Source organism: Artemia franciscana, unplaced genomic scaffold (assembly GCF_032884065.1).
Source record: "Artemia franciscana unplaced genomic scaffold, ASM3288406v1 PGA_scaffold_47, whole genome shotgun sequence".
In the NCBI taxonomy this organism is placed as follows: Eukaryota; Metazoa; Arthropoda; class Branchiopoda; order Anostraca; family Artemiidae; genus Artemia; species Artemia franciscana.
The window spans coordinates 382,506-408,680 of record NW_027062688.1 but is presented as its reverse complement, the minus strand read 5'-3'; the positions used below and the strand labels follow the sequence as shown (position 1 = coordinate 408,680).

General features: G+C 33.5%; 1 protein-coding gene across 1 annotated transcript in view; it reads right to left on the bottom strand.

Moving 5' to 3' along the window:
- Positions 1–915: 915 nt before the first annotated feature.
- LOC136041858 (innexin shaking-B-like) overlaps positions 916–26,175 on the bottom strand; it is a 140,415-nt gene continuing 115,155 nt past the window's right edge. The window contains exon 4 of the mRNA XM_065726633.1: positions 916–4,527. Within this exon, the coding sequence (XP_065582705.1) occupies positions 4,013–4,527 (515 nt within the window). The 3' untranslated portion in view covers positions 916–4,012. The remainder of the gene's footprint in view (positions 4,528–26,175) is intronic.

Below are 26,175 nucleotides of genomic sequence, written 5' to 3'. Positions count from 1 at the left end.
GTGGGGAAATGAGCTTATTTTTGAGATACTGCATATCCATGCGAACGCATCCTTCGATACACCCATGTGTGTTGGTTTAAACTATTAAACTATAATATTTAAAAGTAGTATTTTTTATCTTTTTAACTTTACATCCTGTTTTCTTATTATTTTCTTTCCTATTTGTTACATTTTTAGAAACAGAAATTGTGAATCATCAATTATGACTATGGACGGCCGAGTCCTGCTAATCAGTTTCTCCTTCAAATGTTTAGTTTAAACGTATCATTTAGCAGTATTGCAAAGGCAGTATAAATTTCAATCTTAATTGTCAATAAAACATCCAAAGTCTACATCAAAGTGAAAAAGAGAGATTGCTGTCCTGCATTTTAGAGTTAACATCGAACCAATCACAATTTTCCTTGTTCCTTGATCAGTCCCACCTCTCAAAAAGCATTGTGAGAAATACTTTGCTTTAAGCAATATTGAGCATGACAGACAAGAAAAATGAAATTTCTTTTAATTTCTTTTAATTGTCTTTTAAAATTAAAAAACAAGATAAATTTTAAGCAAGCAAAATAATTTGTATTTTTGAGTCAATACATTTTTTTCAAGCAAACTCTCTGTTTCTCTTTAGTCACAGCAAAATAATTAAGATTTGTGCAAACAGGAGTCTTTATTGGCTCCCTATTATTAATAGACTACTATATGTAACCCAATACATTATACAAACTTCAGATAAATACTACACTTAGGGGAAGAATCAAAATCTGGGAAGACTGTAGAGTTTCATAGCTAAATAGAAATTATGAAAGCATAATTAATTGTTATAAATTTATTAAATTCCAACATGGCATAATTTCAACTGTTCATCAAAATTTTTCAAAGAGAATATAATGTTTTTTTTGTGTATTTTTGTATTTTTTTTTTTTTTTTGAAGGGATTTCAACCAAAAATACAAATCCCAATGATGTGATGTCCACATTAAAATAAGAAGAATTAACACCGCGCAAATGTTTTTAAGACAGGAATGAACCATCCATCTCCAGCAGGCTGTTTTGGGAAAAATATGTAACACTTCCCCTAGTTCTGAATCTAAAAGTAAAAATAAATATAGTTTAAATGAAAATAATTTATGAAAATCGTCTTTAAAAGCACTGCATTCGACATTTTCCAATTTTTCAAGTTCAGAGGGAAAAAGGACAAAACTTTTTCTAGTTTTAAGCACAAAAACAGACACATTTACATTATTTCTACATATATATTTTCTGTAGAAAGTCTCAAGAAAGGATTTTTTGGCCAAGGTTTTTCTTTATGAGCCTCTACTAGCTGTTTGGCTGAAAAAGGCTAAAAGCTTCCTCCATTTTTGAGCAAAAAAAATAAAAGAAGTCAATTTGTGTCATTTATGCTTTTTGAAAAAATTCGCAAGAAATGAAAATATCTAGAGTTTTCAAATCCCTACTAGGAGTTCTTGAAAAACATGCAATGCTTCCTCCTGGTTCTAAGGCTTAAGAAAAAATTAAAATATATTAAAAATTTACGTCATTTTTATAATATTTGTTTTTACTGTGGAGCATCTCAAGAAAGAATTCAGAGTTTTAACTTAACCATTTCTGGGCCAAAGGGGTATAAGACTTTTCCTTCTTTTGAAGCCTTATCAGGGTCTTAGGTTGATCAGAGGCTTCTTATCAGAAGCCTTAGATTGAGTTTTGTCAGATACATGAAAGCAACTTCGGTTTTTACTAGATATACAGTAGAAATTACCCAATAAGAGATTGTATTAAAATGCGCAATTTGTGGCAACCCTAATTACACAGTCTGAGCTTTGATGCTTCGCTGTATTTCATCTAAATTTTATCATTTAATATTTTTACATTAAGATGCAATTTTGCCCATGGAGATGTCATTCATGACTATAAGTTGTACGCCATTTATGTAAGGTATACGCTTGTTCAGGCAGGTATCGAATTTTTGTCAGGGGAGAGGAGTGCACCTAATAAAAAAATATTGATAATTTTAATTAGAATTACACGTAAATTTGAGATACCAAGTTCTAAGTCCTCAAAACCACCCACCCTCTTGATATGTCCATTTTACCCACAATTACCAATTTACTTACTGACTAGGATAAGAAATAAAAAGAAGAAGTATCAATGAAGATATAAAGAAAATTAGACTTGAGGTCACTCCTCCCTCCCCCAAGTTTTGGTGAATATTGGCTTAGTTCACTTTCCTATAATTTATTTTAGATTCAAGATAACTGGCTATTTTTTCCCAAACATGCGTTATACATCCTTTTTTTAAATTTTAAAATTCCTAAAATTCCTGAAAAATGCGGAAAAAGTTGAGGTTTTTATATCAAAATTGTGCTCACCATGTCTGGTAGTCTATATAAAACCTTGTTTTTATAACTGATTGCTCTTCAATGGAAAAAGAAAAACAAAATTTTTTTATTTGCTTGAAAAACTTTGAATATGTAATATATCGGCATTTGATGCACTGCTGCCGCGATTTTCATAAAATCTAAAAAAATATTAAAAAATAAAACGGCGACCAAGAATTTGAATTCCGCAGTTAGGCCCAGATATTTATCTTATCTCTGATTTTCTTTAAAGGAGCCTTTGATCTTTCCCAAAAGTTTTAGAAACTTTTGACATCCTTTTTAATTTTCAATTATATCCGAAAAGCCTTGAGTATGCACTGTATTTTAAGGGTTTGTATTAAGAAGAAAACAAGGAGGAAAAACAGTGAATAGAGTGGTCTTGACCAACTAGTCGATACTATTCTTCACCAGCTAAAGACATTAAAAAAATATACAAATTTTTGCTGTTAGTTTTACAATCGATTAACAAAGTATTTTTCATGCGAAAAGGAAATTACATAAAGTGATTACCCTTCCAAGTCTATAAGATCTTTTTCCAAATACTGACCCTAATGAGACACATCTTTCCGAAAATGGACATTTATTACCTAAAAACTTTTTTTGTGTTTTCAACACCCTCCCTCAACAAATCTTCTGTGTTTTATTTGTATTTATTTATTTGTATTTATTGTATTGTATTTGTTTTTTATTTTATTTCCCTTTTAAGGGTTTGTAATGAGGAGGAAAAAGGAAGGTAAAACAGTCGAATAGACTGATCTTGACCAACTAGTCGATACTAGTCTTGACCAACAAAAGACATTTAAAAAAAAGTATAAAAGTCTTAGCAGGTAATTTTACAATCAATTAACACAGTATTTTTTTTGCTAAAAGGAAATTACATAAAGTGATTACCCCTCCCAAGTATATAGGATCTTTTTCCAAATGCTGACCCTAATGAGACCCGTCTTTCATAAAATAATAATGTATTGCCTACAAACTGAATTTGCTTGTGTTTTCAACATCCTTCTTCAATAAATCTCCTAGCAACCTCCCCTTCTCTGAAGCTTCAAGCTTTGCTAAATCTCCTAGCAACCTCCCCTTCTCTGAAGCTTCAAGCTTTGCTAAATCTCCTAGTAACCTCCCCTTCTCTGAAGCTTCAAGCTTTGCACGACGTAGATGACTGCTGCATTGCAAAATATTTCTTGATCCTTTAAACAAAAATGCTCAGTTGAATATTAATAATTAAAAATAGTTGTGTGGAGGGGTTGTGCGGAGTTGTTTCTCCAAATGAGAAACAACGAGACTATGAAAATTCTCCTAAAAAGAATAATAATGCATGTATAATTACTGGGCATGTCTCTGTGAAAGCCTTTATTGAACATACTTGAAATTAGGCCATATATAATTATCTAAATATTTTGACACACATAATTAATCATTTATTATAATTAAGTTCTTAAATACTTCCTAAATACGATTAGATGTCACAAATGACAGGAAGAGAATGTTTTACACTTCAATTTGGAAACTAGAAAAAAGTCGAAATTGTAGTTTTCTGTTGGCTCTAAATATTTCTATTTTTAAATTTTTATCTCCATAGGAAGTAGAAAAATTTTATTGGCTGGTAAGACTTTAAAATACCAATAAGGCAACAGTCCGAGATATGTAGTCTTATGCTTCCATGAAGTCTTTCCCAGTGTGTCCAAGTTTCTTTCCCAGCTCATGCATTACTTCTTTAAATATAATTGAATCTACGTTTTGTCCCAGCATGTAAAGCAAAAACCAATCACCCATTTTGGACTTTCTCACTATAGTGTTAATAACTTCGCGATTAATTAATCTAAACCGAACGTACAGAAGGTAGGCCCGCATCCGTGGAGAAATAATGATAATAATGCGAAAAAGTAGTACTAAAAAAGACAGTGCCCCAAGTATCAGAAACCAAAACCAAAGGAAAATGTATATCTTTTCATTGACAATGTTTAAAGGTAGAATACATAAGGCGTCATGTTTTTCAACTTCTCCGGATGTTCCATACTTGTGAAAGGTGCACTTTGTCATACGGGGGAAAATGTAGATCATGGGATCAATTCTTTCTTCTTGGTCCTCTTCGGCAAAGGCAATAACATCCAGGCCAAATGTAAAAAAAGATCCATCGAAAAAGCGATCCATTAAAAACATTTGCCCTGAAAAATAATAATGTGATAACTTTTTATATTAATAACTTATTTTTTACTCAAGATAGAATAATGAAGTAAAAGCAAAACTAATAGTGGAGTAGCAAAAACAAGGATAATTTGTCGAAAAGGGGAGCGAGTTCTATTTGTTTCAGCCTTCATTTATGCATCAATAGAAATGGCAACTATTTGTATATTTGTAACTAATTCATTGAATTGTTGTTCGTTATATCACATCCCACCTTGATTCTAAGGATTGGTCCAACCCCCTAGTTTCAAACCTTATTTATGATAACTCAGCAGTTTCTTTGACTATGATCAAATCGTTTGGGATTGTTACAAGATACCACGCAGCAAAGAAAAAAGAAAAAAATCGAAACATCAGTGTCTTGTTTTTTTTTACCTTTCTAGTTAACTAAAAGGTAGGTTCTGTCTTTTTCTTTGTAACTCTTAGTTAACTTTGAGCGTTTTTTCGACGAAAGGATTCTTAGTTTACTAAAAATTTGACTATGAAAATATATTAAGAATTTTTGTTGTTAGATACCTACAAAGAATTTCTGGCAGAAAATTCGAATTTGGCAGCTCATGATTACCTCTATGCTAAACGTTTTGGCAATTTCAAAATATGATGATGTATTTTTAGTTTCTCAGATTGAGTAATGCAGCTATTTATAAAGTGCGCTTACTCAGAGGCTATATTTTTAATTCTGGAGTTTAGTTTTCTTCTTATAAGACGAAAGAACATGATTCAAACTTTCACAAAAGTATTGATTTCGGCCTTCTTTATCGTTCTGACTATTATAGGCCTCACATTCATGAGCCTGATGGCCAATTCCTAATTTTTTGTATGGGCCACGCTATAGCAACTTTAAAGTTTTTGCCTAACTTTCTGTTATATTTGCAAAAGCCTGGTAAACTGTTTTAGTTTACTTTGTTCACTTTCTGGCAAATAAAACGATATAAGCGAAAAAAAGTAGACTTGTTAGTTGATTAAGATTTGATAGTAATCGAAAGGAACTCAGATAATAGAAATAGATGCTTACGCTTTGAGCATCAAACAGTTCGTAATAACGAACTGTACTAAGGAGCGACCTGGCTCAATAGTAAACGAAACTCTAAAAGACAGAATTTGATACTAAAAGATACACCAAAAGAATTGGATTTTCATGCTGATTTTGAACATATAAGTTTCATAAAATTTGGTCTTTTTCATCAAAAGTTACGAGCCTGAGAAAATTTACCTTATTTTGGAAAACAGGGGGAAACACCTCCTAAAAGTCATGGAATCTTAATTAAAATCAAACCATCGCATTCAGCGTATCACAGAACCTTAACGCAATAATTTCGATCTCCTATCTACAAAAATGTGGAATTTCGTATTTTTTGCCAGAAGTTAGATAACGGGTGCGTGTTTGTTTTTTGTTTGTTTTTTTTTTCTCAGGGGTCATCGTATCGACTAAGTGGTCCTAGAATGTCGCGAGAGGGTTCATTCTAACGGAAATGAAAAGTTCTAGTGCCCTTTTTAAGTGACTAAAAAAATTGGAGCGCACCTAGGCCCCCTCTCACGTTCATTTTTTACCCAAAGTCAACGGATCAAAATTTTGAGATAGCCATTTTGTTCAGCATGGTCAAAAACCATAATAACTATGTCTTTGGGGATGACTTAATCCCCCACAGTCCCCGGGGGAGGGGCTGCAATTTACATACTTTGACCATTGTTTACACACAGTAATGGTTATTGGGAAGTGTGCTGACGTTTTCTGGGTGATTTTTTGGGGTTTGGGGGGGGGGTTGAGGGGAGGAGGCTATGTGGGAGGATCTTTCCTTGGAGGAATATGTCATTGATGAAGAGGAATTCAATGAAAAGGGCGCAGGATTTTCTAGCATCACTATAAAAAAAAAAAAACAATGAAAAAATAAACATGAAAAAGTTTTTTCAACTGAAAGTAAGGAGTAGCATTAAAACTTAAAACGAAAAGAGATTATTATGCATATGTGGGGTTCTTCTAAATACCTCGCTCTTTATGCTAAAGTATCTTTAGTAATTTCAACTATTTATTCTACGGCCTTTCTGATTCAGGGGTCATTCCTTAAAGAATTGGGACAAAACTTAATCTTTAGTGTAAAGAGCGAGGTATTAACGAGGGGACAAATCCCTCATATACATAATAGAAATATAAGAATATAGAATTTTGTTATTTAAGTTAATTCTTAAGTTACGTATATTTTTTACTAATAAAAACGTTCGTTAAAAATTAAAAATTCTAGTTGCCTGTTTAAGTAACCGAAAAATTGGAGGGCAACTAGGCCTCCTTCCCCACCCCTTGTTTCTCAAATCGTCTGATCAAAACTAAGAGAAAGCCATTTAGCCAAAAAGAATTAATATGCAATTTTCATTTTAATAATTTATGTGCGGAGAGCCAAAATCAAACATGCACTAATTCAAAAAAGTTCAGAAATTAAATTAAAAAAACTAGTTTTTTTCACTGAAAGTAAGGAGCAACATTAAAACTTAAAACAAACAGAAATTACTCCGTGTATGAAAGGGGCTGTTCCCTTCTCAACGCCCTGCTCTTTACGCTAAAGTTTTTTACTGTTTAATAAAGTAGAATTGAGAGAAAGAGTCAAACTTTAGCGTATAGAGCAGGGCGTTGAGAAGGGAACAGCCCCTTTCATACACGGAGTAATTTCTGTTCGTTTTAAGTTTTAATGTTGTTCCTTACTTTCAGTTAAAAAAACTAGTTTTTTTTTATTTAATTCAAAATATGAAGGCAAAGTTCATTATTTTTTTCAAATAAATAATTATGAATGAACACAAAAATAATTCAAAAGAAATTGAAGTTAAGAGCAATTATGGCTTGAAATACAGATTGAAATTTAAGCTATGGTTTCCTAAGAGATAATTGGAGTTGGAAAATTGCACAGGAATAGCTTTTTTTCATACATTTGGCAGTCTGCGAACATCATAAAAATGCAAAAAAGGAGAAGTTTTATAGATACACTGTTTTAATCATTAAAAACTTTCTTGCGTTGTAAAAGCTCTAAACACAGTGGACTAATTTATAGGCAATAAGGCAATACGGGGCTTAAGGATTTGGTCCCAGTTGCCGCAGGGCTACCACGAGGACCTTCGTAGTGAACAAGCGCTGGTACAGACTAGACACAACAAATAGATAAAAATTTCCTTGGGGAAGGGGAGGTGTCACACGGAGCTTTGTTCCTGTCAGGATTTAGGCAAGAACATGTCTCATCTTTCACATTCCATAAAATTTTTAATGGCTTCATATTTCTGTCTTATTTCCGAGGACGGTAGTAAAAGTACCCTCTCTCGCTTCCATGGCATCCAAGCAAAATGACTAGTTTCTATACTACAAATAGCGACAGGGAGGGCAAGACTGTAAAGTCCATGAGTTTTCATTTTCCTCTGATTTATCCATGGAAATATAGTATAGAAGGATGCTGGCTTGGTTGGCCAAGCTGATTTTCTTCCGAAATTTGCAGTTTTTGGAACCTCCTACCAAGCTTCTACATTCCTTAAAATTGCTACCCAGCAACGTTTAGTAGCTAATATTTTTTTTACGTATACAAAGAAAAAAGTAAGTAGAAATTAATAGTGGAGAGAAAAACTTTAGCCTTATATGAAACTCTTGAAAAACTTGAAAAAGGCCACTTACAAGACTTCGAATAAGTTAAATATTTTAAGCACTAATTTCACAAGATGGTATTGTGAAATCAATACTCCTTATTCAATGTTTTTGTTCCTCCACCTGAAGCAGTAGTATCATGACAAGCTCCACAGAACATGAAGGAATTGAGCACATTAAGTGCTATAGAGACAGATTTAAGTAAGCAACTGTGGTAGTATGGATCCACGAAATTCAATTTTTAGTTGCTTTTTTTCAAATTTCCTACAACTGATATTGAGTCATTTCACCAGACTTCAAAAGTGAAGATTGAGTTTAAGTGAGGATCCATAAAGTGAGGATGAGTTAAGTGATGATTTCAAAAGTGAGGATTGAGGATTGAGGATTGAGTGAGGATATTAAACGCTTTAAGTACTCGTTAAAGAACGGGAACTATGCAGCATCAATGTTTCTTTCTCGATGTACTATGAGCCAAAGCTGTAGTTTTAAAGCAGAGTGTGAATCTACAAAAATTAAGTCCATTAAGCGGCCTAAGTTCAAGTTCAAGCACGAGACTTTTATGCTATCAATGCAATTTTTCTTGTTTAGTGACAGTAAAATCTTTTATCAGACTCTGGAGATACAAGATTTAAATATATTGAATATTAGAAATCTAAATAAAGAATTGAATTGCATATACACTATTAACGAATCACTGTATCTCCAAACCACTAGAGACCACCACAGCTAAACGGGCTCCTCTTCCACCCTCAATTTGATATATCTCTTGAAGCATATATTTCCTTTAGATCCCTTACGAACTTTTAAAATCAAATTATGGGGAAGTCTCGCTTTTTGGCCCTAGATCGATGGGCAAATAGGAAAATGTTTTGCACTCTGTCAACTTTCATCTGTAAGGCATGTCTTTGTCATCTCATCCTTTCCTTTGTTGTGAACCTAGAAAGTGGGATCGAACCATGTTTTCCTTATACTTCTTTTTTTTTGTATGTAATCAATTAAAGGGATACTTGAACTGTCCTTGCTCAATTCCTCAGAAAAAAATTTAACACATGTTCCTTCGTCGTTCGAAGCGTTTCTATTTCTATATTGGATTAAAAATATTCAGCAGTTTAAGTGAAAATTTGCCTACGGGACTGTTGTATTATGTATGAAAAACTAATTTTTGGTATTTCGTTTCGTCTAACAGATCCTGCAGTCTCATAGCCAACTGAGCAGATACAAGAAATAAGTGCATCAATTCCTTCAAACTTAAGTACGGGACAGAGGGAGCAACAATGTACATTTTTTTTCTTTTTAATTCCATTCAATCGAATAGAAGAAAAAAAAGAATTTAACACGTTAATACGCAAGACCCTTCTACATCCCAATGTATTTTTTTTATAGTTTCCCCAACCAAAGATGAATTTTTGTACCCGGCTCTGCACATAAAGTGATGTAAATTGGATGCAATTAATGCTATAAATACAGGGCTTTACTAGTATCAATGTACAATTTCTTCCTGCTTCTTTTAGTTTCTGCTAATCGTATCTGCAGTGTTGTGCCAGACTTTACAGACACATGAATCGACCACATCAAGCACTTCAAGTAAAAATGTAGGAATGGGAGTTGCATAGTATTCATACAGAAAATTTTACGAACTATTTTGTTGCATCCAATCGAAGCTAAAATCTTGTGCCAGGCTCTACATAAACGATAATAGATTCATTATCGTGTTTTAAGTGCGTCTTTAAGTAAGGAATTTGTAGCACCAATGCCCTTTTTTCGCCTCTTTTACTTTCCTTCAATCAAAGCTGAAGTTTAGCATCAGACTCTGCATATAAAAGAATAGAATACATGAAGCTTTTAGTGGCAAATTTAAGCATGGGACAATAGCAGTACCAATGCAAAATGCAGCTGCAAACTGCAGCTGCAGTCTTTAATTTTTTGCACTTCCTATTTTAGTTTTCCCGAAGCTATTCTGCAGTCTTCTCTGAGACTCGACAGATATAAAAATTGAATATACATTTACAGCTACTACTGCAACTAACATACTATTGCGCCCTACACAACTAAGGCCAACTCAGCTACAAAGTATCTATCCTCCTCCTTCCCAATCTTTTTTTATACTTTTTAGTTTTCATCACTCAAGGCTGTAAGTCTTGTAATAAACTCTACAGACAAATTAATTGAACATAATTAAAGCTTTAAGTAAAAAATTTTAAACGACACTTTATCAGTGCCAATACAATTTTTTTTCTTACTCTTTTAGTTTCCACTTATCAAAGCGTCAGCCTTGAGGCATACCCTTCAGAAAGAAATTGTGTTTATGAAGCGCTTTAAGAGCAAACTCAAGCACGGAATTACTGTAGCATCAATAACAATTTTTCCTTTCTCTATTAGTCCCTCCATACCGAAGCTGCAATCCTGCGTCGGATTCTGCAGAGAAAAGAACCGTAAATCAACAAATTTTCAAGTCGCTATTTTTCCCACTTGTTTAGTTTCCTCCAACCTAAGGTGAAACTTTTTATAAGGTTCTCCAAATAACAGAAACGATTATATCGAACACTTTAAGTGCAGGACAGAAGAGGTATTAGTAAACATTTTTATCTACCTGTTTTAGTTTCCTTTAACTGAAGCTGCATTGTTTAGTCATATCATGACAATATAAGAATTAAGAGCATTAAGTGTTTTAAGTTCAAGTTTAAGCACTTGACTTCAGTACCATCAATAAGAATTTTTTTTTACTTGTAGTCAATTTTTGTGCTTCTGAAATGGTTGCTAAGAGCTTGTCAAGCTACTTCTAAGGGAAGATGATCAATCCCATGCAGATCCATATGGTCAAAGTGTTATTAACATTCATTACTCTACTGATCCTTTAAGAAGAGCTCGGTAAATGGTTTTCAGCTACTTTTTCAGAAGTAGGAAAAAGACAGACACGACCTTAAAACGGGAAAAAGACGAAGTTACTACAGGACCAAACCACTTAAGCCCAACACAGCTGCACAAGGTCCCCCTCCATTCCATTTTTTTTTACTTTACCATTTTCCTTGGACCGAAGCTAGGCTTATAATAAACCTGGCAGATAATAAAATTTAATGCGTTAAGGAACTTAAGAATAAACCAGGTCCTAAGCCTAGCAGATAAAAAAATTAAATGCTTTAAGGTCCTTAAGAATAAATTTAAGTAATATACAGCTGTAGAAACAGTGCGTATTTTTGTACCCTTTTTTAGTTTTTTGCAAGTGAAGCTGAGGTGTCGGAACCAGACTTTGCAGATGCATGAATTTAGTAGCTTTTAGCACAAATTTAGGCACGATAACGTAGTAGTACCGTAACGTAGTTACAGTACTACGTAGTTAAGTAGTAACGTAGTTTTGAATTTCATTCTCTTTGAACTCTCCCTGCCGAAGTCACAGTCTCTGCAGATACAAAAATAGAGTGCAGTAGCCAATTGAGTCAAAAATTAAGTATTGGGATAATTCTAGTGTCACTAAACAATTTTTTTCTCACTTTTAAATTCAAATACATTTCAATCAGAAAAATTGCATTGCCGCATTAAACGCAAATGTTTTTCAATCGGAGGAATTGCACTATCGCATAGAGGGAACGATGGCAGAGCCAAGGAAAAGTTTCAGACCTCAGTAATCCCAAAAATATCTCTAGAAATTATAACAGCTCGCATAAGTGTATTATTTATATAATACTCATTAGCATCCCAAAACTTTCTAAATCTGATTATAAAGTTCTTTGGGGAAACGCCCACTTTTGTTACTCGCTACAAGAAGCTTCTAGACTGCTAATTAGTTAGATGATATAATAAATATCAATACTATAAAGTAAGACGCATAGTCAAAAAAAAATTATTTGAAAAATGTAATATGAAACAAATTTCTAAATTATTTTAGAGTATGTCCACTTTGCTAAGTGTATACTCAGTTGAACTTAATTGAACTAAATGAGCTTAAAGATAATACAAAAAATCAAACACATATGCAAAGAACATAGCAAATTTTCACTAGATTATTTTCAGATCTTTTGGTCATATTACGCCCCCAGTTGAAAGAAAGTAAAACATATAGATTACTGTCCTGTTTTTCTGTGTTAAAAATTATGCTTAAATCATTGATTTATTATTTGGAAGCATATTTTTCCAAATCAATATCGTTGCTTCTCAAACTTTGTCTGAAAGAGAGGCTAAATAAACCCACAATTTACCCGCTGTTGCTTTCTCTAATTCTGAGACTGTAAAAAGAAGACACTACCTGAATGGTTTTTCTGCAAATAATTTGGAAAAACAACGAAATCTTTTTAGTCATATTTTTGCAAGTAAACTATCCGAGAGTAAACTATCTTATACGGGAACTTGTAGGAAAGCAGTAGTACTAATCCTTTACGGTTGCAATCATATAATAGATACTTTGGTATAAATGTGAAGCTTATATTTACATTACTTGCATTATTCAGTACAATATATTCTCTTGAAAAAGCTTTTACTAGTCGAACACGCTAAGAGAAGCCAATATATTGTACATATATATACTATACAATATACATATATTCTCTTGTACAATATATTTGTACTATATATATTGTACAATATATTCTCTTAAAAAAGCTTTTACTTGTCGAACACGCTAAGAGAAGCCATACACAGTTATACATACAAGCTATACATACAAGCTTATATTTACATTACTTCCATTATTTAGTACAATATAATCCCCTGAAAAAGCTTTTACTTGTCGAACACGTTAAGAGAAGCCATACACAGTAGCCTACACAACAGGGAATACAGAAGATGAATCGTTACAAAGAAAAAACAAAACATGTGCTTCTGGCTCCAAGAGAAAATGGAGATAAGATATCTAAATATCCACATGTGGGCTAAATGTAGCTCATGGAAGCTTTTAATACGGTCCTCAATAATTTTTTAATATTGTGACTGCAAAAAATACTTTACTATTTTTTTCTGCTATTATGCTATTATACTATGCTGAATAATCATACTTCACTATAAAAGACATGTACTATTAAACATTACTATTAAACCATCTCTCAGTTCAACTTGAGGAGGTCTATAAATAAATTAAACATTATTAGGTGTGTTCGGAATTTCAAAAGGTGAAAATTGCTGAAAGATTTTCTCCAACATACAACCAAGTAACGTATTTTTATAGAAAAAAAACGAAAAGATTTTGAATATTATTTTCTTTTGCATGAAAAAAACCATGTCAATAAAACGAAGAAATTTAATAACAAAAAAATCTTTTTCCACAAAAAAGGGTTTTTCAAAAAGAAGTAGAGTTACATTAAAATCAATATGAGAAAAAATAAAGAAAAGTAAAGGTCATATTTAGCTTAAGATCAGAAGACGTAAAAACCTATAACAACTCAAACACAAAATGATCTGCCTCCTTCCCTAACTGTAAAAATATAAAACCTAACTGGTGGTTTACATTGGTGGTTTACTGAAAACGAAATATATTACAAATATTCCCCTTCGTGCTTATTACAACATTAAAATAAATATAAAAATTACAGTAAGATTAAATTTTGAACTGACGGGCTTTCAGCAATTAATATTAACATATATCAAATATACAGCATCATTTTATCAGTTCAATTTAAGTTTCATTCAATTAAATATCACAACGACTAAAGCTCAAATTGAAAATGCAAATCAAGCTTAAAACCAACAATAATCTTTTTCTAGTAAAGTATAAATGACATCCAAAACCAAAATAAATTAAATAAAGAATCATACCAAACAAACATACAAAAAGTACTTACATAAATAAAAAAGTAAATCTTAAAGCGAGTAATACTTAAAATTAATATACAAATCAAGCTTAAAACAAACTTTCCTAACTGCAAAAGTCTAAGACTTACTGCGTCATTGACAGTTTACTGAAAACGAGTTAAGTTACATATATTTTCATTTGCACTTATTTCGACATTGAAAAAACAGAAAAATTACAGTAAAATTAAATTTTGAGCTGATGAGCTTTCAGCAATTTTTAGCATTATATATTTTTTAGCTAAAAACAAAAGTTTGGATACCACCCCCTCCCCTAACTGTAAAAGTCTAAAGCCTAGTGCGTCATTGGTGCTTCCCTGAAAACTAATTATATTAAAAATATTTTATTTTCCAATTATTGCAGCACTGAAAATGAAATTAAAATTACAGTGAAATAGAATCTTAAGCTGATGAGCTTTCAACAGTGAATATCATTATATATCAAATAATCGGTTTGATTTTATTACTTCTTTCAAAGAGTGTTTAAGACACATCTAGTTTTCAGTAAAGCGCCAATGGCGCAGTCGGTTTTAGACTTTTACAGTTAGGGAAGGGAACAGTACCCAAACTTTAGTTTGTTGTGATTTTTGTTCGTTTTAAGCTTTTTTTGCATATTCAATTTAAGTTTTACTCGTTTAAAAATTTATTTATTCATTTACCCTTAGTATGTTTATTTGCTATACTTTATTTAATGTTTTTTTGTTTTGGATTTCATTTGTGCTTCAATAGCAAAAGATTATTGTTCGTTTTAAGCTTGATTTGTATATTCAATTTAAGCTTTACTTGTTTTGAAATTTATTTATTCATTTATGTTAGTACCTACTGTATGTTTTTTTGCCTTGATTGTGTATTTAGTTTCTGTTCGCTTTGAGCATCATTTGCTCTTTAATAGCAGTTTCTGGTCGTTTTGGGTTTTAGTTACTGCAGGTTTTTATTTTTCTAATCTTAAGTTAAATTACAGTTGAAATAGAATCTTGCACTGATGAGCCTTCAACCACTACTTTTCTTTGAAAATTTTCTTTTTCGGAAAGTTTTTTAAATTAATTTTTGAAAGAGGGGAAGTACCTAGCAGTTTTAGAAAAACAATAATCAAACCCCTCTACAAAAAAGTGACAAGCATGAACATAGTAACCGTAGCAATAGACTTGTTTCAGTAGGAAGCAAATTCCTTATCATGATGATACTTTATAGACTTAGAGATGTAGTACATAAAGTTTTAAGGGAAGAGTGGTGTTGTCTTAGACAGAGAAGAGGATGCGTCGATCAAAATTTTACACTTAGATTAGTGATTGAGGAGTGCCTGATCCATCGAACATCTTTAATCCTCAGTTTTATAGATCGTAAGCAAGCTTTCGATTCAGCTCAAGGAATAGTTTAGCGAAGGTCCTTTTGTTGGGTAGTATACCAAATAAATGCATTAAAGTAGTTAGTGCTATTTATGAGAAAAACATTGCTGTGGTTAAGGCAGGAAATGAGGTTAGTAACTGGTTTCATATTAAATCGGGAGTTACGCAGGGTTGAGTTGTATCCCCATTTATATAGATCATTTTGATGGACTTTGTCCTAAGGAGCACAGCAAATGCAATGCAGGAATACAGATTGAAATGGGGAAGTAAATCTCTCCTGGACTTAGAATATGCTGGTAATAAATGCATCCTAAATGCGCAGGTATTATTAATAATGATGGTGGGTGTAGTGGTGATATTAAAAGTAGATTAGCCTAGGCCCAGGGTGTTTTTCACACTTGAAAAGTTTTTGGGAGAATTCTTCAGAATTAAGATTTTTGGGGATAATCTTGATCTGCGAACCAAGATTAGAATATTGGAAGCCACAGTGATGACAGCGATCAAGTATGGAAGCATGGAAGCTTGAGTGTTCCGAGAGATTGCCTACGGACGGATTGATTTGGGTGCCCGACTAACTGACCGTATCTCAAACAGTAGGGCTACATGAAAAGTGTGGTACAATCCCGCTTTCTAGGGCTATATACAAAGAAAGGTTGAGATGGCTATGGCACGTTCTGCTGAAAAAGTACAGACTGCCAAAGAGTTTCCTTGTCAACCAACCGTCTAAAATTATCCTTGTCCAAACGAATAGCGGGTCTTCCCCAAATGAGATAGAGGGGGCTGTAAGAAAAGATTTTGGTAAAATGGAAACTTCTTGGGAAAGTGTAAAGAGGGAGAATTTTAGTAAATTGGGATGAAGGAGGAGCGCCCGTAGATTTGTGGACCACAAGGTGCTGCAGAGAGTTGTTAGAAATAGCATTGGGATCAACCATGTTCCTCTCTATTCCAAATAGCAAAACGTATATGTAGACAGAAGGTCACTTGCTTAACTTTCAGTCATTGTCCATGGTATTTCGGAGGTCATGCCTACCACAAAGACATATTCATTTGCCCTTTCAACTTTTTTGAACAAAAGGGTATCTCAAAATTCTTATCGATTGCTTTTAGGGGTTGAGGTTTAACAGTAATACAAATTGCGTGGAAGGCAGGTGGCCGCCATCCAGTCTATTTTGACTCTTAAAAAAGAAACCAAAACCTTCATTTTCCATATCAACCGTCCCCCTCAAACATCCTATGACAACTCTTCGCATATTAAGTGGCCTGGTGAATAAATACTTAATAATACATTACTGTTATGTCGCTCTTTACCTATACAGCAATAATGCGCTGACCATGATTCCATCTTGTGCTTTCACGCCCACTGTCTGGCTTACTACATTTTTGATAACGCATAAATAGCTAGGCCTACTGTCAAAGTTAGTATATCTATGAAGTTTCATGATTTAATTATGTCTGAAGCCTCTGTAAAACCAAAGAACTTGACGAGAAGAATATGAAAGTATTTGTTTATTTCCAGAAAAAGAGAAGAATTTCAAGCCATGTTTTGGCAATATTTGATGAGACTTATTGTCCAGTTTCTAAGTTATATGGCTCGGGAGCCATAATTTGGCTAGTTTTAGTCCATAATAGATAATTATAGTTTACGTTTAAAAAAAATCATGATACTTTTGAGCTATATTCACCATCCTGAACTTAGCTTAAGAGAAAATACCTTGAACTTTCTGAAGCGTAGGAATGTGTTTATCTTAAATCGAAATTTAAATATAAAAAAATTGAAATTATTCCGAAATTTTGTATCAAAGTCCAATTCAAAAAACTAAAAATTAAGAATACATTGAAATATATCAGCTTTCACATTATGTGAATACAAATAGTCTGTGCTTTCCAAAACTATCTTCTCCAATCAAAGCTTTTCAAATTCATAGCCTTTTATAAATTCATCTTGCTTTATTGACCTAATGTGACGTGGAGAGTGACGTCTTAGCTTCAGGGATTCCTTTTCGAAAGGGACATATTGATCCATTTTAGCCTAGTTTCTTCAGAGCGCTTTGTCTTTTTTGCTGAAATGTTGAATTAGTAATGCTAACTAAAATCAAATCATAAACCATTGACAATGAAAGGGTACTTGCTATGTTATAATCCTGTGTTTTGCGGTCTATGTTCTTCATTTATTGATTTTTTTTGCAATTACTGAGAGGCTATGGGAGGCTGGCCTGGGATGCTACATAAATACCCTATCGATATTTTTCATTATTTTTCCGCATTGTCGTTTTGACCATGATCGAGCCAAAATCCTGGAATGCGGTGCTCCCCTGTGGCAAATTCATTGCATAGTTTCCATCAAGGTCTCTGCGCTTTTTCGGGGAATATAATTTATATTTTGAAAGTATGTGAAGTTTTATATGCGAATAGCAATAATGAAGAGCTTTGAAATTAATAGAAGGGAGCTATTTCATTCCAATAATGTTTTGCCATCAAAGCCCTTTTATCTTGAGTTTAACTTTCCGCTCATAAGGTTCACTCTGTACTTTGGTTAGTAAGAACTTCTTGATCGTAAGGTCTCTTACATTTAAAGGGGGTTAATACGCCCTCATTTGGGATCTTTGTATATATTCAAGTTTAAATGTCGCTTAGCAATGCTTTAAAAATGATCAACATCCCTGAAAAAGTGTATACTTCCAGTACTATTCAGGACTGAAGGATGTCTGAATTTTTTTTTGAAATTACCTATAAGCTTATCATTTCAACTAAATTTAAATACTAAATTTCAGCTGAGGGTAAATTGGAATTTAAGAGGAAAAACCGAAGTCTTGGAGAGGCAGTTTCCCTCTCTGTCCCGTAGCAAATACGCCTCAGAGTCTGAATCTACACTTTGACACAAGGAACTGTATTTTAGGGCTTTTATTATTAATGAAAGCTGACTGAGCCTTGAAATATTAATAATGTGTGCAAATAAGACAGTATCCCAATTTAATCCTACTACTACTACTAATAACAACTCATCGTAGCACCAAGCCGCCTGAGGCCAACAAAGCTACGCACCCTCCTCCTCCATCCTAATATGTCCAAAGCCCCCTTCTTTACAACCTTCCAGGATGTTCCAATTCCCTTTAAATATTTATTTATGACATCTTCCCACCCCAGACAAGGAGGACTTGTTTTCCATTTAGCCCTAGAAATCTGGCCGAAAAGGCCAATCTTCGGTATTCTGTTTTTCTTCATCCGCAGAACGTGCCCTAGCCATCTCAACTTTTCATTCATTATGGCCCTAAAAAGTGGGATTGAACCACATTTTTCATACAGTCTACTGTTTAAAATATGATCTGTCAGCCGGGTACCCAGAACAATCCGTAGGCAATATCTCTAGGAAATTTTAATTCACTTTTCGGAGACCCAAGCTTCAGAGCTATATTTGACCACTGTTACCACTGTACCTTCCAATATTCTAATAACCCTTAGCCTTGTCTATTCTACTTTTAAAATCTACAGTATTCCTACCGTCTATAATAGTAATATTGCCAAGGTAAGTGAAGCTGCCCACCTGATCAATCTTTTCGTTACCCAACGTCATCTTTTCATCTTCATTTATTTCTAGCCGTAGTGTAATTATCATTTTTGCTGCTAAGTTTACAAGTATGCTTATATGCCTTATATGAATGTAATCTTTTATGTTGCAATTTATTTTTGCAAAAAGAGCTCATATTATATAGTTAGTTTTAAATTATACCCGGAAATGGAGGGAGATCGTTGTTGAAGACATTGTTGCCACTTGCAATTTTTGCATGAAGGCTCACGGAGAGTTATAAACGTGGGAGCAAAGGCCTAGACCCTCAGTTCTGGGCCTTTTTTGGGGCTTCAAACCCTGACCTTCAGCCAATTTAAATAAACTTATATTAAAAGTTCAGAACCTTTATTTTAAAATTATTTCCATTGAAAGGTAATACTTAGATTGTGAAGTATCAAAACTCATCGAGAAATAATTATATAAATTTTTTAATGTGAAATTTGCATAAAAGTGACATATCAAGGTGAACTCCAAGAAATCAAGTTAGTCGTTTGTTCAGTGGACGTACTTTCAAGAGAAAAAAAATGTAGACTTTAAAAACGTAACAAAATTTTGTTTATATAAATTATAAAAAGCATATCAAAATTTTGGCGTGGAGGGTTCAAATCAGGTACCCCCTCCCCGGATACAGTCCTACTTATACCAAATTCAAAATTGTTATTACGACAAGCACATGATATAATGAAAATAATTGTCTGGAAGCAACTAATAGCATGTTCAGAAGGTTTGGTGTCACGGGAGAATTTTAGGGTGGCTTTAGCTGAACAAACATAAGATTATGTCTTATGTTCGCGCGGCACCCCAAAATGTGTCCTGAAAACCTATTCGGGTATTTTAATTGGATCAATGCCTTCACTAGATCTAAATATATAGAGTGTTGAAGAGTTTTGATAGTCATTCCTAACGTAATTCTTGATGTTAGTAATTTATGTCATCCCGACGTGCAGCTACAATTTTGTTCACAAGAGGATTTAGAAGCGATAATTAAGTGAGGTGCTAAGATAAAATAGTTTCTTTTTCGAGTTTCTAAGCCCTTAGAAACACATAAACAATGAAGAAGAACTTCTACCTTGTAATAAGAGACGTACGCAGAAATTGACTTCGGAGTGGTCCAAAACTTCAAATAGAGCGTAAATTGAAAAAAAAAAACACAGACAATGAGCAACCCTGGGAAAAACCACGAAAATCTTCTAATTTAAAAAAGGACGGGCATTAATATACCATGCACGCAAAATTCCGTGTAGGCTCTAACTCATATGTAAGAAATAGAATATCTTAGTCTTTTGTAAGCATAGTGTTTAAATAATAAATCGCAGAATCCTAAGTTCCATAACACCCTATAAAAGAATAAAAAAAAAATACTTTTTGGAATTTATTATAAAAGTGAAAAATTCAGTATTTTTGCACAAAATAGTCTTCATAAAATAATTATATCCAGATTTTATTTACAAAGAAAAATATAACATCTAAAGAATTTACTAATACGAAGTATTAACATTGAAAAGGGCTGGTACCTAGTACTTTCCTAGGGATTCGTGAGAATGATGTACTTGATTTCTTTGGAGCATGTTTGTAACAGATTTCGTAAGTCAATCAAATTATATTTTACGTGTCTGATTAAAAGAAGAAAGCCATTAACAACCCAACTTTCAAAATCTGATTGGCTTCCGTGTGATGTGTTAAACAAGTAAAAACAATAAGTAGCTTTGAATCATGCAAATTTTGACACGTAAACTATTAGTTTCTTTCTGATGATACCGTTGATTCAATAGAAAACTTTTTTACTTTATTACTTTATTTTTTACTATAATACTTATAATTTTAATTACAAAAGTAATGCTATCTAGAGTTGCCAAGTTTTCGGCAGAACGCATGGCCCAAACCGGCGCAATCCCTAGCCCAAAAATAGCGAACGCCATTGTGGCAAAAATTTATCTCCATTTTAAGTAAAATTATTAAAATTATTAGTTCAAATATTTATTACTGGACTCAGATGGGTAAAACGAGAAAGGGTAATTGTCTGTAATAGAGCCTATTTTATGGCTCCTATAGAAGCTAAGTAGAACCGGTAGTAGAACTTCTATATAGACGGTTCTACCGGTTCTTCCGGTAGTAGAACCGCTAAGCAGAACTTGTATATAGAAGCTAAGTAGAACCGGTATTCATTGAGTTTGCGATATCTGTATCGAATGAAATTTATTGAACCTATTTCTCTGACTAATTCTAATGAAATATCAAAAAATACGATAAAATAATAATACTTTGAAAATAAACTTTGACTATATATTTGCACATAAGGGGTGGGTGAGAAACGGGAATAAAGCATGGTGTGTCTGCATGCAAAGTGTGCTAGGTAAAATTATTCTGCATATTATGAAGTAAGAAATATTTTTTAACTTCAAACTGCCCCAATACTTCATTCCCTCCCCATAATTCCCACCCCCCTCCTATTGTGCAACGATATAGCCCAAATTATGTATTTCCCGTCTATTTTGCATTGCGTCAACGAATGACAAATTTAACATAGATGCTAGAACAGATAAGTACCTGAGAAAGAAATGCAATCGGCAAATCAGATAACCTACACATAAGCGTAGGTTAAAAGTGAATAAGAGCAAAACGACCAAGCTGTGTACGCTTGGACTGTGAAACAAGAAATAAAACCAATACACCATCTTATTAAACTTCTATATCACATATCCTTATGTTGCAATGGCAGTCTGAATCAAAGGAGAAAAAAATATAACGGTAAGAAACAAAGAATCACCGGTAATTATCGTAATTTTTCAAATATTTTTCTTCAAGGTCACAAAACGTCTACTAAGACAGCTTCGACTACAGACTAAAAATAAATTGGAACCGCAAATAATAAAATCATTCGACTTTCAAATAAAGTAGCACATAATTTTGAATTTTTAGAGTAGTGAATTTAGCAGAAAACTTAAATCAAGAGAAACATTGCAGAAACTCTCCTACAGAGTAGATCGAAGGGTGGATACCCCCCTCCAACACCTCGTATTATCCCGAAATTCATCTCATTTTAATTTCGAGACGGTTGTTTGTCGTCTTAGAAACTTCGAAAAGGGCTCATTCGATTGAAAATTGAAAGTGTCAGTACCCTTTTAATAGTTGAAAGTGATTAGAGGGCAAAATACCGCCCCCACACCCACCATTTCCCCAAACACATAACAATACACATACAAATTTTGAGATAGCCATTTTGTTCAACGCAATTGAAAGGTCGGAAAATTATGTCTTTGAGGATGTCAGAACCCCCACAGCCCTCAGCGCAAGAGTTGTAATTATACCCTGTGGGCACATAAGATATATATAAACAGGATGATTATATAAACTTCAGAAGGCGCTCATTGGATTTTTAATCAAAAGTTCTAGTGCCCTTTTTCAGACTCGGAGTGATCTTAGGATGGATGACCCCCATCCCTAGTATTTTCCTGAAATGCATCTTGACAGAAATCTTGAGATGGTCATTTTTTGTCGTTGAAACTTTGAAAACGGCTCATTCGATTGAAAATTGAAAGGGTCAGTGCCTTTTTTAATGGTCGAAAGTGATGGGAGAGTCGCTAATCATCCTCCTTTCCCCACCATTTCCCCAAACACATCCAACAATAATTTTGAGATAGCCATTTTATTCGACGTAATTGAAAGGACCGGTAATTATATCTTTGAGGATGACAACCCCCATCCCCAAAGCCCTCAGGGAAGGTCAGTTATGCTCTAGGAGCATATAAGGTATATATAAAAAGGGTGATTGTATAAAAATTGGAGGGGGTTCGTTGGAATGGTAATCAGAAGTTCTTCTGCGCTTTTTGAGATTCAGAATGATGAGAGAGTGGATGGCCATTTGTTGCCGTAAAAACTTGGAAAAAGGGTCATTCGATCGGAAAATGAAAGGGCTTCTCTTTTAATCAGTCCGAAGTGATTGGAGGGCAACAAGCCCCCCCCCCACGCCCATCAATTTCTAAAACATATCCCATTAAAGTTTCGGGATAGCCATTTTGTTCAGTGTAGTTTAAAGGTCTTGAAATTATGTCTTTGAAAACTCCCATACATTCTCAAAACCAGAACACAATTTGTAGTTTACTAAGAAAAAAAAATGAAATGGCCGTGGATTATCATTTTAGTACTCATACACTGATATATATTCCTTAAAGTTTTAACAATTTTTAATTTATTAAAGTTAAGAAAATTAAAACAAATTTTAATCATATTTTGTTTATTTAAATCACATAATAAATAACCAAGTCAAACTCAAAACGAGCAAAAATTAACATGGGTAGGACTGACAACTCCCATGTCTTCTCAAGACCAGAGCGTAATTTGCACTTTACTAAAAAAATATATTTTAAATATTTTCACTTTGTTTTACTTGTTTAAAATATTTTGACTACATATATGAAGGGGAAAGTTCTCCCCCTTGTACTCAAGTTACAGCACGAGTGTCTGGTGCATTTCTTATGATTAACAAGAGATTGAAAGGCAAGCAGATCTTGTCTCTTACCCAATCATTTTCAAACGCCTCCAGTCAAAATTTCGTAACAGCCATTTTGTTCAGCATAGTAGAACGGTCGAGCAACTGTGTCTTTTAGGATATAAAGCATGTCAACCCCCCCCCACCAATCATGCAATTAAACCATTATTATTGAAAACTAAATGTTTCTTTAAAAATAAACCAGAAGGCACTGTGTTAAATTGTTGCCAATAAGACACCTCAGCAATATATCGAGAACGACTAGGGGTATTAAGTTAAAACTTTTGGGGATATTACTATTATTACTTCTGCTCTTATAATTTAAATAAATAACAAGATTGTAAGTCTATCCAGGTTGTATAAGAGCATAGATAGAATCTTTTGAGAACGATATTAAGTTTGATTTTTCAGGTCAACTTCAGAAGCTATAAAATTAAATTAAAAGAAATACTCTTTATTTCAGGATTAAAAATTGTTGGAGAAGTTTCTCCAACATACAGCTAGCAACCCGTAGTATGGATTCTTATAGAAGATAACTGAAAAATGTACAATATACTTTTTTCCCATGAAAAAGACTATGTCAATTAAAAAGAACAGAAATTAATTAAAAAAATTTTCCACAAGACAAGTTTTTCAAAGAAAAGTAAAGAGCTCCATAAAGCCAAGAATAAACAAAACGACAGTCAAATAATATTCTAAGCCTAAAACAACCACAAATCACTATCAATAAACAAAAGAACTCAAAACGAATAGAAACTAGAGTAAATAGCCGAGTCAAACTCGGCTGTCCTCTGGCAAAACCTAGTATCAACATCTGAGCAACGTCCGAGGAAAACACAGAAATGTTGTTTTTTAATGCAGCTTTGTTTGTAATGCTATTTTTAATAGCTTGAAGTATCACAAAAATGGAAAATAATTCACTAATTCCAAATATACCAATAATAAAGTGTTTTCCCAATGAGGACAACATGAAATTGTACTCACAGAACCTAGTATCTACACCTGTTTGCCTTAAAAACATTTAAATGATATAACCCTTCTAAAATTCTGGTCAGCAGAGACGCCGTGGGATACATTTACCAGATATATGGATTTGTGTTCAAATTTCGACTTATTTTATGAATCTATCAAAAATCATACTTTAGTGTAAGTGCTACATCCACTGCAGTTGAAGATCTAAAAGACCAATTGCCTTGAGTCTATGGATAGCCACCAGGCGTTCTCAAATGCTGGATAATATGTAATATAATATTCGGAATAGTATAGATATGACATATCTATGAAGTCATCGACAAGTGCTGTTACTTCTCACCGGGCAGGTTTATAGCACCATAGAAACATTTACAGTTCTTTGGTTCGGAAGGCTAAACACCGTTATTTTTTTCAGGAATTTTGAATTCATGGAAAGAATATTCGAAAAAATTAAAAGTGATTAATTCGTCCTCAAACCTTCATATCCACCCTCTTGTTTCTCTCCAAGCTTATTTTTGACCCCTTTAGTATTTTTGAGAACATAATGTTGAATAGGAATTTATCTCCTATTTTGCAAACATGGGAAAAACAATTGCTTCTTTTGTAAGCTCGTGCCTGATTTCTTATATTGACCAAACTTGCTTGAAATCGATATTCCAAAAGTCTGTGACTCAAGTTGATATAATAAGACTTGCCAAAGGGTTGAAAGAATCAGCATCTTCGGCTCCTGATCGTATACCCACCAAGATGATGAAATTCATTCTTCCTTCAATAATATCTTCCCTGACAAGACTTATAAATATAGATTTTGAGAATAGTGTCGTGATTTTCAGTCAAATTTTCTAGCAAAGCAACTAACTGAGTATGCTTGTACTACTCTTTTAAATTTCTTATATTCTGTTCACTACTTAGGTCTGATTCCCACTGCCATTTTTACCATCGTTCGAAAAGTTTTGGGTATATTCATCCACAAAATTCTACTATTGAAATTATATCAGTGCGGTATAAGAGGAAACGCTAGCGCTTAGTTTTTGTTTTTGTTTTCCGAGGAAGAGTCATTTCTGCGGATCTTCCTTTCACTTACAGTCTGTGATTGAGTTTGGGGTCCGAAGAGGTTCAGTTATAGAGAAAAATCTGTCTTTATTTTAAGTTAATTACCTTATTTTTACGGTCATGACCCAAAAACAACCAGTTTTTTTTTTATCGTCTATGTCGTCTATGCCCATGGATGTAGATCTCCATCAACTGGTGATTACATACGAGTTACGTTCACTGAAATCAGTGCCCATGGCACTACTGTAGGCAGAGAGGCAGAGAGCATGACACCCACATTAAAATTTTGTACATTGTCTTAGAGAGGAACTTTGGGGTTCCCTGGGTATTTTGCTTTCTCAGAATCTTTCCTTCGGGCATCATGTTACTCAATCCAAAGGAAAATATCTAGGGATTTCGGAATTCTTTGAAAGCCCAAACGCATTCTCCAGAGTGGATTCTAAAAATTTGGTCTCATAGTTTAACTCAGTATTACATCACTTATTGCCTAGCCATATGGATGCCAAATTTTCTTCCCTTCTCCTATTACACAGTTTGTGGTAACGAACTGTAAGTTAAGAGTGACTCGAATCAATAGTAACCAAAACTTAAAAAAACTAAATTTTAACATCAGTAGATCAATAAAAGGAACCAGCTTATTATGCTGATTCCAAATATATAAGATACATCAAGTTTAGTGTTGCCCATCAAAAGTTACGAACCGGAAAAAAATTGCCTGATTTTAGAAATAGGGGAGAAAAACACCCTCCAATTCAAAGAGTATTGATGAATCTGAATATCGGATTCAGCCAACCCGAAAACCCTACCGTAGAA